General features: G+C 40.0%; 1 protein-coding gene and 1 long non-coding RNA gene across 6 annotated transcripts; one reads left to right on the forward strand and one right to left on the reverse strand.

Moving 5' to 3' along the window:
* Nucleotides 1-944: 944 nt before the first annotated feature.
* On the reverse strand, nucleotides 945-14,700 carry LOC146492848 (cilia- and flagella-associated protein 69-like). Of its 5 annotated transcripts, none has more exons than XM_085149285.1 (24): nucleotides 14,608-14,697; nucleotides 14,381-14,511; nucleotides 14,125-14,184; nucleotides 13,971-14,036; nucleotides 13,536-13,645; nucleotides 13,375-13,451; nucleotides 12,759-12,926; nucleotides 11,520-11,672; nucleotides 11,149-11,326; nucleotides 10,578-10,701; nucleotides 10,426-10,474; nucleotides 10,190-10,311; nucleotides 9,882-10,116; nucleotides 7,120-7,284; nucleotides 6,916-7,031; nucleotides 6,700-6,818; nucleotides 4,882-4,963; nucleotides 4,530-4,722; nucleotides 3,741-3,878; nucleotides 3,297-3,373; nucleotides 2,783-2,980; nucleotides 2,142-2,228; nucleotides 1,950-2,033; nucleotides 945-1,207 (listed from the first exon to the last, which is right to left on the reverse strand). In XM_085149285.1, the coding sequence occupies exons 2-24, from the start codon at nucleotides 14,468-14,470 to the stop codon at nucleotides 1,043-1,045; spliced, it is 2,856 nt and encodes a 951-aa protein (XP_085005411.1). In that variant the 5' UTR covers nucleotides 14,471-14,511; nucleotides 14,608-14,697; the 3' UTR covers nucleotides 945-1,042. The 5 variants fall into 5 exon arrangements, with proteins under 5 accessions (XP_085005411.1, XP_085005412.1, XP_085005413.1 ...); XM_085149286.1 differs by having other exon boundaries at nucleotides 14,613-14,685; XM_085149287.1 differs by having other exon boundaries at nucleotides 12,828-12,926; nucleotides 14,381-14,700.
* On the forward strand, nucleotides 7,283-10,596 carry LOC146492849 (uncharacterized). The gene is made up of 2 exons (XR_014872069.1): nucleotides 7,283-9,333; nucleotides 9,899-10,596. It is a non-coding gene; the product is annotated as an uncharacterized LOC146492849 (long non-coding RNA).
* Nucleotides 14,701-14,722: the final 22 nt, after the last annotated feature.

The following is a 14,722-nucleotide window of genomic DNA, read 5'->3' on the forward strand; positions in this document are numbered from 1 at the left end:
TGAGTAAAATGCAAATTATTCAAATTATTAATGAATAATGTAAACATGTTTGGTATAAACTGAATGCACACCAATTAAGTAAATTTCATTTAACCATTAAGTTTAATGTTTAACATTTCCCTTTGGTAACGAAATTACAAAAAACTTGCATAATTAACTTACTTAAAGTCTGCATTTTTGGGTATAATAATATATTTTTTTTTAGTGTGGGTTGTTTGCAAATTATTCAAATTATTAATGAATAATGTAAACATGTTTGGTATAAACTGAATGCACACCAATTAAGTAAATTTCATTTAACCATTAAGTTTAATGTTTAACATTTCCCTTTGGTAACGAAATTACAAAAAACTTGCATAATTAACTTACTTAAAGTCTGCATTTTTGGGTATAATAATATATATTTTTTTAGTGTGGGTTGTTTGCACTGAGTCACTCCTTCACTGCCCTTTTTCCCCCCGTTTTAAAAAAACTCAAAACGTATGTATCTTCTTGCCGATTGGACTCAGTTATTTTGGACTGCTTTAAACTATCGTTTAACTCTTGATCGTGGCTCAAGAGTTGAGAGTTCGCCTTGTAATTGGAAGGTTGCCGGCTCGAGCCCCGGCTTGGACAGTCTCGGTCGTTGTGTCCTTGGCCAAGACACTTCACCCGTTGCCTACTGGTGGTGGTCAGAGGGCCCGGTGCCGCCAGTGTCCGGCAGCCTCGCCTCTGTCAGTGCGCCCCAGGGTGGCTGTGGCTACAATGTAGCTTGCCATCACCAGCGTGTGAATGGGTGGATGACTGGATATGTAAAGCGCTTTGGGGTCCTTAGGGACTAGTCAAGCGCTATACAAATACAGGCCATTTACCATTAAAGTTCACTTTAAGTTGTAATGAACTTGCTGACCCCTCTGCTCTACTCATGTATCTTGACAATTCCTGTAAAACACCTTAATGCAGTCTTTACATTAATGCAGTTTAATTTTATGAGCGTACAGCACAATAAATGCTGTTACATGAACAATGTGAATGCCTTGTATTAAGAGTCACTTCGGTAACGTCAGTCTGCAGAAGACGCCGTGCTGAAGTAGTCTGGGTTTGGTGTTGTTGGTTCTCCTTTGTCCTCGCTTGGGGCTCTGACCGGCGTTCTGACCAGCGTCACCTTCACTCCTGCCGGACCCTGAGCGTCCGTGCTCTCCACTCCAACGACGTGTCCGATGAAATGCTGAAACACACCGAAACAGAACGTCAAGACTACAGCGAGTTGCTCCTCAATTTTTAAAATTTTGATCATTGTTCACAAACAACAGGAAAATAACTGAATTAAAGATAAAGAAACTCTTTTGTATCTAACAGCTCTTTACACAGCATATTCTAAAGGGCATCACATTTCACCAAAACATCAGATTTATATTTGGTTATCACCTTAAAATAAGTTTGCATAATAACTACACCAATTCCTCACCATCATTTGTTCTTACCCCCTGCGTATTTAAGCGTACCTTTTCCACTGATTTCATGATCATTTTGTGCTTTGTGCATTATTAGTGCAGAGTTAAGATCTACTGAAGTTATTAGAAAGGCTATTTATTAGTTTGCTCCATTTAACTTTAGTTTAACTAATGTAACAAAGGAGTTTCCCAAGTTTGGCAATAATAAAGTACGTCTAATCTCGTCTTATATATTTTCATTCATCTTCTTCATTTATGTTATTGGGCCTCTGAATGTCAGGATTGATCTACTATTAAAACTAATTTCAGAGATGCTTTCTAAGCCACAAACTCCAAATTAAGCTGAAATTCATTACATGCATTAAAAATGCTCATTCTCAGAACCAGAAAATGAGCTATACCTGAAACAGACTTTTTTCTTTGCTCCATTTTGTGAAAATAAGATATGAGATTTAATTATTTTAAATCAATGAAGCGGGTGACCTGTAAAAGTCATGAAAGGTTAAGTGTAAAGACCTCAGCAGGGCGGATAGCAGCATCCTCGTGCTTTGGTTTAGGTCTGGATGATTCGGCGTTCTTCTCCCTCTGTGCTTTTACTTCCTGTATACAAAGCGCATAACAAAAATATACACTTACTACTTATACTGAGAATCTAGATATTATCATTATTATTATTAGGATAGAATTTATGGTTAAAAATCTTTAAACCTTCAGGGCTTCATAGTTTGAAGTCCTAGAAACATAATCCTCCCATGACTTCTCCATGAACTCCTTTTGCTTCCAGCGAGACTTCATCTGTGATAAAGACAGAAAAAAGTCAGAATTCATTTTACTATCAAATCAAATCAATTTTATTTATATAGCACTTTTAAAAACAACAACTGTTGACCAGAGTACTGTACAATAAAATAATCAGATAAAATTTAAAAGGAAAGTAAAATAAAAGATAAGAAAAAAATAAGAATAAAATAATGACTCATACATTATTAAAAGCCAAAGAGTAAAAATGGGTCTTTAAACGAGTTTTAAACGTATCCAGTGTTGGAGAGGTCCTGATATGTAAAGGCAGTTTCGGCATCTCCTCCAACTAAAACAAATTGTCCCAGAGGATCTCTGCTTCTAGTCAAACATACAATGAAAACTTTTTACTAGACATATAAAAAAAAAGAAAAAAGACTGAATTTGTTTGATTATGCATGTGAAAATAAATCTGATTATTTGTATAGTAGCTCAGGAAGAAAAAAAAACAATCTGTGTAATATAATTTGTCTTTTTTGGTTTTTTTTTATTAAAGATAAACATTTTAAGCTGACTTTCATCTAAGCTATTTCCACTCCTTTACTCCGTACCTCTGTGTATGTGAGCTTCTCCTCGCTGATGTCCTCCTTCTGATGGTGCTCTAGGATGCTGTTTTGTTCCTCCACGATCCTCCTCGCCGTGTCCTCTGCGATCTTGCAGATGGTGCTCAGAGCCTCCTGGTCGGGGCTGATCGGCCTCACGCCTTCCAGACTCAGTTCCCGGCTGATCTCATCCCACACCTCACCGACCTGCAGCACCACAAGAGACAGACATGCTGATGTTTATCTCGGTTTATGTCCTCTGCATCTGAAACCTTTAAGAGAGCTCCAGACTCCTTTAAGTCTGTCTTTACTCCCTGTGACTAACGGTTATTTATAGATTGTTTTCCTGACAGATTCTCAAATCCGTCTCAGTATTTTGTATAACGAGGAATTTTGTACTTTCACTTTGAACATCTCTACTCACAGCTGAAGCTTTACATTCATTTCAAGTTTGAACAAACTTTGAACACAGTCTGAGCAACTATTATATGAAGCATCTACAATATTTTTTCTTCACTTTTACCTTAAAGTCTAGATATCTCCTGATGATGGTCAGAGTCACATAATCTTTTCCCAACAATCCAGGAAGATCCTGAAACCCTGAAAGGAAAAAGTCACAAATACTACTGACTGCTTTTAATATAACAATATTAGCAAATGCTTTGACCGGAACATTATGATATCGTTTTATCGCTATATTCAGTATTTCAAAACTTTAAAAGATCTTCAATCAATAAGAGATAAACTTAATTAAAAAAAGCCAAATTGAGACTGAATATCGTTTGAAAGGCTGCGAGAAGTGACATGTTAAAGTAGCATTTTGTTTTACATAGTAGTATTTTTTATTGCCTAAATATGTATATAGGAGGAGCTACAAAGAAATTGGGCTAATCAAATACTCTAATTACAAAATCTTCTTAATGAATACTTTACATTTAGTATGAAACTGAATAATTTGTTTGGTTACCAATTTTGCAGAAGACGGAGTAAATCTTCAATCGCAGGTTCTCTGACATCTCCAATACTGCAGCACTCGGCACGTTAGCAGGAAATGAAAGCTGAGCTTCATCCAGCTGGAAAAGACTGAGGATGGGCCTCTGAGGATCTTCAAGATAAAAGAAATATAGAGAAATATATGAGATTACAGAGCCAAAAGAGCCTAAAATCTGATTTTTACCTGCTGGCAAAATGTAAAACTTTTAAAACCTTCTGTCTGAGACGGAGAGATGAAAAAAAATCCATCAGCTATGCAAAAACACACAAAAAATTATGTTTCCAGTTATATTTAACCATTCCCTGCATCTGGTTGGCTCAGTGGTGCAGAACGTTATCGTTACATAAAAATGTCAGATAAAAATCAGATGTTTATAAAATCCAGGTTGGGAAAAGAAATAATGCTGTGTATGTCGAAGTCCAACACAGACAGTGGAGGACAAAGCAGAGGCGCCTGTAAAAGACCCCAAAACAACATTACAGACTAACAGGATACTTTTTTTTTTTTTTAATTGCATCAGCAGTTTAGTAGAAACATTGACCTGTTAGTGCAGCAGAAATCTAAAAAACAAAGTTCTTTATTTCGATTTGATATCTAATTGAAAGAAAAAGATTAAATCTGTTCTCAGTGTAATGAGCTGAATGTCTGGATGACAGTAAATGGCTGGCTTTTTAAGTCTCACTGAATAAATGTGTCAGCCACAAACTATTCTTCTTCTCCTCAAAGCCTCATCATTTACTCCTCGTGCTCAACTAGACCGACCTGCGATGCTTCCATGTTGATTTCGAGGAACTCCTAGCTCCTCCTCTTCCTCTCTCCACAGCTGCAGCAGGAGTCTCGGAGCCGTCTGTCCGTTGCCGTCCCTCCACGTCAGAATGTACGGCACCGTGTTCGGGTTGTCACATAACTCTAGCAGGATGGCGAGGACGGCACCGTGCACACACCTGGGGCTTGTCTGCAGGAGAAAAGGACGTTTATATTACCTGTGAACGCTGCCTTACATGAACTAGCTTTAACACAGAGCAGCTGAAATCCTATTTTTAATCGCAAAATACAGGTAGAAAAAAGGAAACTTTTAAAGCCTCGACAGTAACTTCAGGAAACTTTTACTCACACTGAGTAAGTGGAGGAGAAGAAACACCCCGTCTTTAACCAGAAAGTAATCTTCTGTGGTGTAGCAGCCTACGATACACGACCTGATGGGAGAAAAGGCGCACAGACAGAAACTTTCTCAGCTGTAGGAGACAAAAAATAGACCCCTGATAGTTGGCTTGTAATTGCAACAAAAAATGTGCTTGTTGAGCTGCTCGCAGGTCCATAACAGAACTGAAAAATCAAGTTTAGACCCGTATGACAAGTGTTATGATGACCTGAACTCGAGGTCATTATAACAGATCTCGAGATTCTGTACTTTTATTTCTAATGGGGTAGACATCAAATATTTCTCCAGATTAGGTTAAAATTCACTGACCCTCTTCATAATAATAGTCATATCTGTTACTACACTATAGCCTACGGATAAAACTATGATTAAATGTAGGTAATATTGTAGAAAGTAGTAAATAATGTTTCCCAGAAAGTTGATTCTGTTCATATCGACCACAATTCACTCACGTTCTGTGGACAAACACATCGAGTTCAGCAGGGAGGATATGAAATAGGACAGGCAAAGGACAAATTACTGTGAGTAATAGGGAGACTTTTAAAAGTTCATGTGTACCATAAACTAATGCTTACAGCCCAGTATTTAAGGCATAACTCTCACCAGTCTCTGGAGCACAAATTGGGTATTATTAGAACGCTACAGCACCATCTCCTCAAAGCACAGTCCCCCCCTCCAGGATCCTCCAGGATCCAGAAGGTTAATCACTGCCTGCATAAAAACTGTTGGTGATCCCTCATGTCAGGGGTGTCCAACTCCAGGCCTTGAGGGCCGGTGTCCTGCAGGTTTTAGATGTGTTTGATCCAACACAGCTGATTTAAATGATAAATTTACCTTCTCAACATGTCTTGAAGTTCTCCAGAGGCCTGGTAATGAAATAATCATTTGATTCAGGTGTGTTGACCCAGAGTGATATCTAAAACCTGCAGGACACCGGCCCTTAAGGAGTTGGATACCCCTGCCTTATGTGAACAGCTGAGGCAGGCTTTTTGAAAAACACAGCATCTCTGTCACTTTCCAAAGCATACTACGCCAAAAAATGGTCCACTCCAAGGACCCCAGGTCTCTCGGAGTAAACAGAATAATATAGTGTACGTCATTAAGTGCCAGGAGGACTGCTGTTTATCATGCATCAGGGAAACCAAACAACCTCTCGCTAAACACACAGAAGACCTGCGTCCTTGGGGTGGGACTCTGCAGTCTTTTGAACCTGCAGGCCAGTGGCCAATCTTTCAATTATGAGGAAGTGCACATCCTGGGCAGGGAGCAACACTGGTTAGAGCGAGGAGTCAAGGAAGGCGAACAACCATAGTACGTCTGTCACCTTCTTACAGTGCCGTGATTGCAGCCACTCCCAAGCTCACTGTGAGTCGTACTGATTAATGTTCATTATGACTAGTTTACTGCATAAACCTTCAGAAAAATGAAAAATATTGTTAAAAATAAAATAAATATCAGCAAAAGGCCCCAGATTTAAGAGGTTAAATGCCTCTGAGCTGAACTGCATTCATATTATGTAAACTGAGCAAGTCCCATTTGTCCGCTAAGGCAGTTATGCCATTAAATCGAAGTGAGTTTTTCATCTGCTCCAATACAGAAACAATATTATACAATTAAATTATGCCTAACAAAGACATCATCATACATCTGGCTAACAGAGTTACACTTCTGGTTTCTCATATTACTCTAGCCAGGATCTGGCAAATGTAAATGACTGTACAAATATGAATACAGCAGTTCATCTATTAAAGTGTGCTGCAGTTCACTGACCACACACAGTCCACTGTGGAGAGCACGAGCTTGTTGTGTCCGAGGCCGCTGTAAAACTTGTCGGAGCCTTTTTTCAGAAAATGAACCGCCATCTCAACTCCCTCTGAGCCAAACAGTTCCTATGAAACAGAACAGGCAGCAAACAAACACAGACTCACCGGATATCCAACTACCCAGCTCTAAGCGCTTTAATTAAGTTAGCTATATGAGCTTTACCTTTCTGTGCATGTCGGTCTCACACAGCGTTGAAAGGATCACCTGAATATCCGACTTTATCTCCAGAGCGACGACATCATCTTCATCAGGACCCGGGTCTATCTGCATGAGAATCCCTGAGGAAACACGACAGCTTTGACTCTACTGAATTCATCAACAGTAAATGTTGATATTGAGCATGTGTCATGTGTCCAGTCCAGTCACCCAGAAGCTGGTTGATGATTCCCTGATCACAGAGGTCCTGGTTTACAGACTCTTCACCCAGAGAAGTCACCGATCTCAGCACTCTGATACAGTGCCGCGTCTGCGCCTTCTTACCGCCTCTGCCTCCGGTGGCGTGGAAGCTGTGACCCTGGCCAAAGTAAGAATCTGGAATAAAAGAGAGAATATAGTTACTGACTGATTGATCAGTTCGTGAAAAGGTTTGCGAACCTGTTAAGATTTTGTATATTTCTGCATAGATATTATCTAAAATATAATTAGTGTTTTACCCATTTCCTAAATACAGATAAAGAAAACCTGATTAAAAAATTCAAATGAAAATGTTTCATTGGACTTTATTTAATGAGGTGTGTATTACATGGATTACATACTTCATTAAAAGTCAAAAGCATGTGAGAGTCCTATATTTTGTCAGGTTATCCCACTTATGAGTCCGTGTTACATGGCTTCAGTCGCCTTCAGTTTCCTTGATTAGTACACAGTCTGTCTGACGGTGGATTGGTGTAGACCAAACTCTTTAGAGACGGATGAGCATCCGTCCATAGAAATCTTTATAATTAAGAAAATTGATTTTAAATAGCTCATTTAAAATGTGTTTAAAATGTTAGGGTGAGAAGTTCGGCCATCTGGGAGGGGCTCAGAGTAGAGACATTGCTGCTCCACATCAGAAGGAGCCAGCTGAGGTGGTTCGGGCATCTGACAAGGATGCCTCCTGGGCGCCTCCTAGGTGAGGTGTTCCGGGCATGTCCCACCGGGAGGAGGCCCCGGGGCAGACCCAGGACACGCTGGAGAGATTATATCTCTCGGCTGGCCTGGGAACGCCTTGGTGTTCCCCCGGATAAGCTGGAGGAGGTGGCTGGGGAGAGGGAGGTCTGGGCCTCTCTGCTTAGGCTGCTGCCCCCGCGACCCGGCCTCGGATAAAGCGGATGAAGATGGATGGATGGATGGATGGATGGATAATTTAAAATGTTTACAAAGTGCTCTGACAGACAGGAAAAAACAGAATACTGAAAGGCTTATATCTACACCGAAAGCCAAACACTTAAGTCACTCAAACCAGGAACAATTTAAAACTGACAACCAAAAACGAATAATAAAAAAAACAAAACACAAAATGCAAAAATATCTCATGTAATGGAATTGCTGAGTCATAAAAATGTGTTTAAAGAAGCATTTTAAAGATGTTTCTGGTTTTGTGAGTCTTATCTCCTCGGGTGGGTTGTTCCAAAGTCTGAGAGGCTCTGATAGCAAACAGTCTGGTCATCGTTTGATTTGCAGTAAGCCTTGACATTGGCACAGCTAAATGGACACACCTGACACACATAAGGCTTCATCCTGGCTCACACGGGGGTCAAACAGGGCCAGACATGCTTTAACAGTGATCCGTTAAACCTCAAAATCTATTTTTAAAATTACAGGGAGTCAACGAAGAGAAGCCAGGATTGGGGCGATGAAACGCCTTCTGCTTAAAGCCAGAATTATATAGCTAGATAATTAATTCCTCAAACATATGTTGATAAATTAGATTTAAATAAATCCACTGTTAAAAAATAAAGACCAGGTGCCCCCTCGCACCTTTTGTCCCTCTAACTGAAAACATCTGCCTCTAATTTAAAATTAATAAATAACAAATAAAGAACTGTCTGAAGTTTATCCATAAGCTAAGAATGTCACAGGCCTGGGTCTGGGGACTCAGGGTTCATGTGTTTCTTGTGGACTTGTTTATATTTCTGGGTTTATCTTGGGTTGGTCGCCCTGCCTGTGTGTCTGTTTAACATGCCTTACTGTCGTATGTTTGTTGTTGTCCTCTCCCGTTCCCTCGTTTCCTTATGTACGAGTTGATGTGCGTGTGCGTGTGTGTGTGTGTGTGTGGTGTGGTCCGGGGTTTCCTGAGACATCAGGCCCGGAGAGTTTTTCCCGTAGGGGAGCCAGCCACACCTGAGGGATAATTAACACACCTGTTGCTGATCAGCCTCATCTGGAGGGATTACTTAACAGAGGAGCTGAACTTCAGTTGATGTGGGAATTTTGTGAGAAACTCCGTCAGGTCCCAGCTAGTTTGTGACAGTGTCTTGGTTCTCTGATCGTTACATGTACTAACAGCAACCTGTTGTTGTTTCCAGAGGGTTGCGGAAATGAGTGGAAGAAGTATAGTGCTGTTGGCACCATTGGGAGAAGATTAACTCACCAAAGACAGTGAGAAGCCACAGCACGGGAGCAGTGAACGAGCATGGGAAGCATGGAGAGGATTATTTGCATCTTTGTCTTGCTTCACTGTAAATAAACACACTAAGCTCTACACAGGAAGTCCTGTGTTTGGGTCCTGCTTTCACATTGTTGACAAAGAAAGTAGTTAAAGTGACAGAGATTATAAGGCATAAGTTAAAGCGTCAGCTGAAGTGCCGAGAGGAGTTGAAATGTGTATTATTTAAGAGCTATTTTTGGTTAGATATGGGGGTTTGATTATGAGGTATTTTGTAAGCTGTGAAACTAGTTAAACTATCAGTTGCATAAAAAAATAACCTTTAAGAGACAAAAGAAGCTGAAGAGTATGATAAAAAGTAAGATAAAAGCTGTTTAAATGTCTGTTGTGTAGCAAATCATGGTAATGACAAAAAGTGAGTGTATAAGTGACTTTGTTTGGCTCAAATACACTCTGATAGGACACTGCAATTCCCTTGACCTTTAACCTTTCAGATACAGTACAGATTCTGCTTGGTCTTGTTTTTCTTGTGTTTCCTAACCTGGCCCAACACACCAGTCCAGCAGGAGTAGCAGACAGGTACTCCCCTCACAGGAAATGTACTCTTCCAACATGAGCGGCCCGATGGTGGCGAGGGTGGCCAGCGCCTGCAGCTGGAGCTCCTCCTTCTGCGCAGCGGACCAGTGACGTGACCCCGACTGACGCTCAGACGAGGAGGCGACAGGCGGCTTCATGAGCGCCAGCAGAGCCAGAACAACACGTTCTTCTTTATAAAGCTGAGAGAAGAAAACTGAGTCATCACACAGGTTATCCAAACTTAAACAATGACTGGGTGAGCGTGTGACTGACCTGCAGGGCAGCCAAGTCCCTCGACATAACAACCAGCAGATTCAACAGCAACTTCTTCATTTTCAAGTCTTCGTTACTATAGCTGAGCTTCAGGTTGCGGATCAAAGGGTTGTGACTTTTCACTAAAACATAAATAAAATAAGCAGTTTTATTTTCATAAAAGATGCTACTGTATTCATGAATAATGAAGTCATTTGTAAAAAGTGTGTAACATTTAAAGGATAGAGTGCTCTCACGCTCTGGAAATGTGCTGAAAACCACAAGCTGTTTGGCAAATGAACTCTCCTGAAAATTAGAAACACCTCAAATTATTAAAAAAATTCATAAAAACAACCGGTGGGTGAAAAAAAGTAACAAATTACTATTCATTAAACTGTCCTGTACTCACAATAAGGTGTGAGCCTGGACTTTCTGCAATGAGAGTTGTGATCACGAGCAGATCGTTTCTGAGTAGGAGGTCTGAATGTCCAGAGCCGGTGTTCAGCAGGTGAAAAAATGCTTCTTTCAGAGAGCTGAGGAACAAATAAAGCCAAAAGTCAGCTATCAAAGGATAAATGACAGCGCAAAGGCCTGCCACATAAGGAACACACAACCAACAGAAATCAGACGAATTACAAATAATTAAACTTTTCCATTAAAAATGATGGTTTGGCTAAAATCAGAGCTGCGGGCATTTCAATTACCCGTATAAGAAATGTAAAATCATTACACATAACAAAAGAATGATGTATTTATGTTTATTTCATTGTAGTTCTGTATTTCTTCCCTAGTCTTTTAAAGGTGTGTTGATTGTTCGAGGCATTTAATAGATTAGAAAAACATTGTACTTAAAATCTTAAGATTTTTGTGAAGTAAACTCCAAGGAAATTTCCCTCATGCTGCCTCATTTAAAAGATCCTACATCCATCAGGCACATGGTGCACATTTAAAAGCATCTTAAATGAGGAGGACACGCGTACAGGACACACTCCAGGGTGCCGAGCTGAGCGGTGACCACCTCCTTGTTGCCCCTCTCCAGCAGGTTCCAGAGGATTTCGGAAGAACGGAACAGGACCTGGCCGGTCGGATCGTGGTCGTTCATGTGGAGACATACCGTCTCTGCTCCTCGTGCGTGGAGTATTGAAGAACAGTTCATATCTGTGGTTGTAAAGTGAAACATAGATGTGTGTAACCCAGTAAATAACCCAGTTATTTTAAGGACACTTAAAATCATAATTGTCCGAAAGTCTGATTTATGTTCTTGAGAGCTGGCTACGTTCTCCAATGAAGGAGGTCATCTGCTCCTCCCCTTCCCTCCCTCACTGGCTCTGCACTGAAATAAATGACTGACCAGAGCAGCTGGAGAGGATCTGAAGGATGTGAAGGAGTTGCAGTTTGATGGTGGGCTGGTTTTCGAGAGTGGCCATGGAGAGGAGAAGTGTCTGAGCCAGCTCACTGCGCTCCAGCAGCTGCAGCCTGTAGCCTGGAGAGGTCGGCTGGAGGCCTGAGGAAACAGAGCAGAAACATTATTAAATACAACTATATATGTTTAAATGCCAGGTTCAACATCAGGGAAGAAACAAGCTAAGAGATCATTATAAGCCACTTAAAGTGAACTTATTAAGGTGATTTCCAGCTCCATGTTTCGACTGTACTGCAGTAGTTTCGTATGACTCACAGTTCAAAATTATTTATCTTGTACTCAGCCATAACGCAATCCCTCACATCAGCTTCTGTTTAAAACAAGTCATTTTAGCCCTTTTCCTCTTACCCCAACCTCATCCTGATTGGCTGACCCTCACAAACAGAAGCAGGTGATGCTTCTATGCTTACATGCAAAGTTGTGCAACTTAGATGAACATTTTAGAGCTATCAGTCTTTACAGAGCCAGGAGATGGAAAAAAGGCTTTTGTCAAACATGGATTAATTTTTCATACAATGGCATCATTACTCAAAACTTCTGAAATGTTAAAAATAATCATTAAAAATTCTAAAAGCGTGCATAAAACAGAAATTAAGGAAAAACACATTAAGGAACAAGACAATTACACTGATAACTAAAGAGGAATCGACATTTTAAAAAAGTCATGCCATGGTCATAAAAAAACACAAATTAGATTCAGATGAAAATAAAAATTAGAGTCTCACTAAACATGAGTTTCTGAAACAAATGATGGTCAATCACTTTAATAAGGACTAAGCTAACAACAAAATATATAAGTAAAAATGAGCCCTTGTACTGACCAGCCACCTACTTCACACTGGTGATATGACTCTTGAAAGTCTACCCAAAACACTCTTTTAAATGATCAGAAAAATAAGTTACCAATCCTTATTTCAGCCTCATATTTGACAGATTTTATGATCTATTCAACTTGTGCTATCATGTGTTCAAAAACTTTATCTCTTAATCCTGAACAGCCTCATAGGACACTGGGTACGGCTGTAAGCTCATGTACATATCTATATGAAATCTAACCAATTCTAATAAAGAAAACATGAAGAAAACAAATGAAAAGAAAAGAGAAGAAACACAAAGGACAAAGAAAAGCACAAGCATGCCACCACAGACGCCATGACAGAGCCTCACTTAGTGAAAGTCTAGAAAATCGGTTGTTAGAAGGGAAAGTCCGAGGCTTTCGTGTGGTACCATCCGTACCATCGAGCATCTGTTTGGGAGCCACAGAGCTGTAGAATGATTTCACGCATTCAAATATGAGCTGCCTCACTTCGGCATCAGACACTCTCATCAGACACCCTGCCAAGAGAAACACAACTCAGAAGCGCTCCATGTCGTCATTCTCATCTGAAGAACAAAAACTTCAAATGATTAAACATTTCTTAAAATTTAATAATCTATATTTCTGAGTTGTTTTTAAAAATTCACATCTTTAGAGGGAGCTAGCTTGTTTTGAATGTCATGCAGCATGTAAGGTTAACATGCCACAGCAGAAATCTTTCGTGATCATGTATTGCAAACAAAACCATTAAAAACCAACTAAAATAATAAAAATGTTTCAAAATTAGAAGCTGGAATTATGAAATGTTTCACAGTTCTGTTCCTGTTTTGAATTTTTAACACTCTACGATCAAATAATGTGACTTTCTGTCTTTTTGTTTTAAAAAAACCCAACAACATAATTGTCACCTGTATATAAATGTATTTAAAGCAGCAGTGACTGGCCAATCTGCAAGCCCTTTATTACCCATATGAGAGAGAAACTCTGTGGCGTCCTGAGCGTAGTGCAGCTCGTCAGATGTCTTCTCCTTCAGAAAGGGAAGCCTGAGACGAAAGACAGCAGCACTCTGACGATCAGATCATCTTGTGAGATAAAATATGAGCTGTTTGCTTGAAAGAGTTTCTTACCTACAAATTGTAAGAGCTTCACACAGAATGGACACATATTCAGGGTGATCTGTCACCTTCTCTGCGCAGATGTTGAGTATTTTTGCGATGGCTGTCAGTTCTTTTAAAAGCTTCAGACAGTTAAAGAAGTTTTTGGCAGATTGTTCACTCATGCAGAGCTAAATCCCGACAAGGAGATGGGTGATGGGTCATTGTGATAACTCAGCCTATTTCTGAACACAGAAAATGCTGACAGAAAGAGTGATGCTGTGATAAATTAGAGCCTTGGGACCAATGTTTGGTTTTGTGTTTACATGGTATGACAGCAGATCTATTTCCATCACTGCAGCAGGGGACCATAATGAGGAAAATTTGACAATCTGCTGCGCTGTGTGACGCATGAGAGGGGTTTCTTAGAAAGACAGTCTACAATAAGAGAAAGAAATGAAAGGATACAAAGCCAATTTGGCTTTTCTTCAGTAGTTTCTTCAGAACAAAAAGGTGCCTTTCCTTCAAGTTAGTCTTTAGTAAAAAATAGGGGGATTAAATGCACTATATGTGTAATACAATAGCAGAAAAAAGAGGACTGGCATTCAGGTTTTTAACTTACTGTCAAAGGATCTTCAAGAAGACGAATCACCTTACTGAGATCGAGACTTTTAGCATTAACCTGGAGAGGAATTTAGGTTATAGTTTAGGCTGGGATATAATTTGCAATTTGTGAAATGCTCAGAAAAGTTAGAAACAATTTAACAGCAACACTATTGTGTTCAGCTGTTGATCCTTTAAATACCTGTAAATCAGGCGTTATCACACTCTAACAATGTCATTTACTTTCCCGGTGGAGACATTTCCAAACTGCTCACCTCCTGATGGCGGTGGCTCTTCTGGGATGCTTTCAAACCGATTACAGGGATCCCCGGCTTTCTTCTGTGCACAACATTTCCCGAATCCATTTGTAAATTCAGAACCGCTTTCTGGCTTCAGTTTTTAAAGGCTAAAATTTTAAAAAATTTAACATCCTCCTTTTTTTAATACCTGCTGTTTTTGTTTTCGAACAAATGTGCTAACATTAAACGATGCTCAGCCTGACCTTACATAGCTTTTTAACAATCACCTCTCCTCTTCTTCTCTCCGTTTATGTTGCCAGTCTGACAGCGTACTGCCGTTGCTATGGTTACCCTGGCAGTACGGAGAGCGGCAGAGAT

Source organism: Neolamprologus multifasciatus, chromosome 22 (assembly GCF_963576455.1).
Source record: "Neolamprologus multifasciatus chromosome 22, fNeoMul1.2, whole genome shotgun sequence".
Lineage (NCBI taxonomy): Eukaryota > Metazoa > Chordata > Actinopteri > Cichliformes > Cichlidae > Neolamprologus > Neolamprologus multifasciatus.

What these genes read in the sequence shown, in the direction of transcription:
- LOC146492848 (XM_085149285.1), bottom strand. Translation starts at nt 14,470, where the DNA reads ATGGATTCGGGAAATGTTGTGCACAGAAGAAAGCCGGGGATCCCTGTA. An exon ending in AGAGTTTCTCTCTCATATGG is followed by an intron (nt 12,927 to 13,374) that starts GTAATAAAGGGC and finishes TTCTCTTGGCAG; the next exon opens with GGTGTCTGATGAGAGTGTCT. An exon ending in CAAACTATGAAGCCCTGAAG is followed by an intron (nt 2,034 to 2,141) that starts GTTTAAAGATTT and finishes CTTTGTATACAG; the next exon opens with GAAGTAAAAGCACAGAGGGA.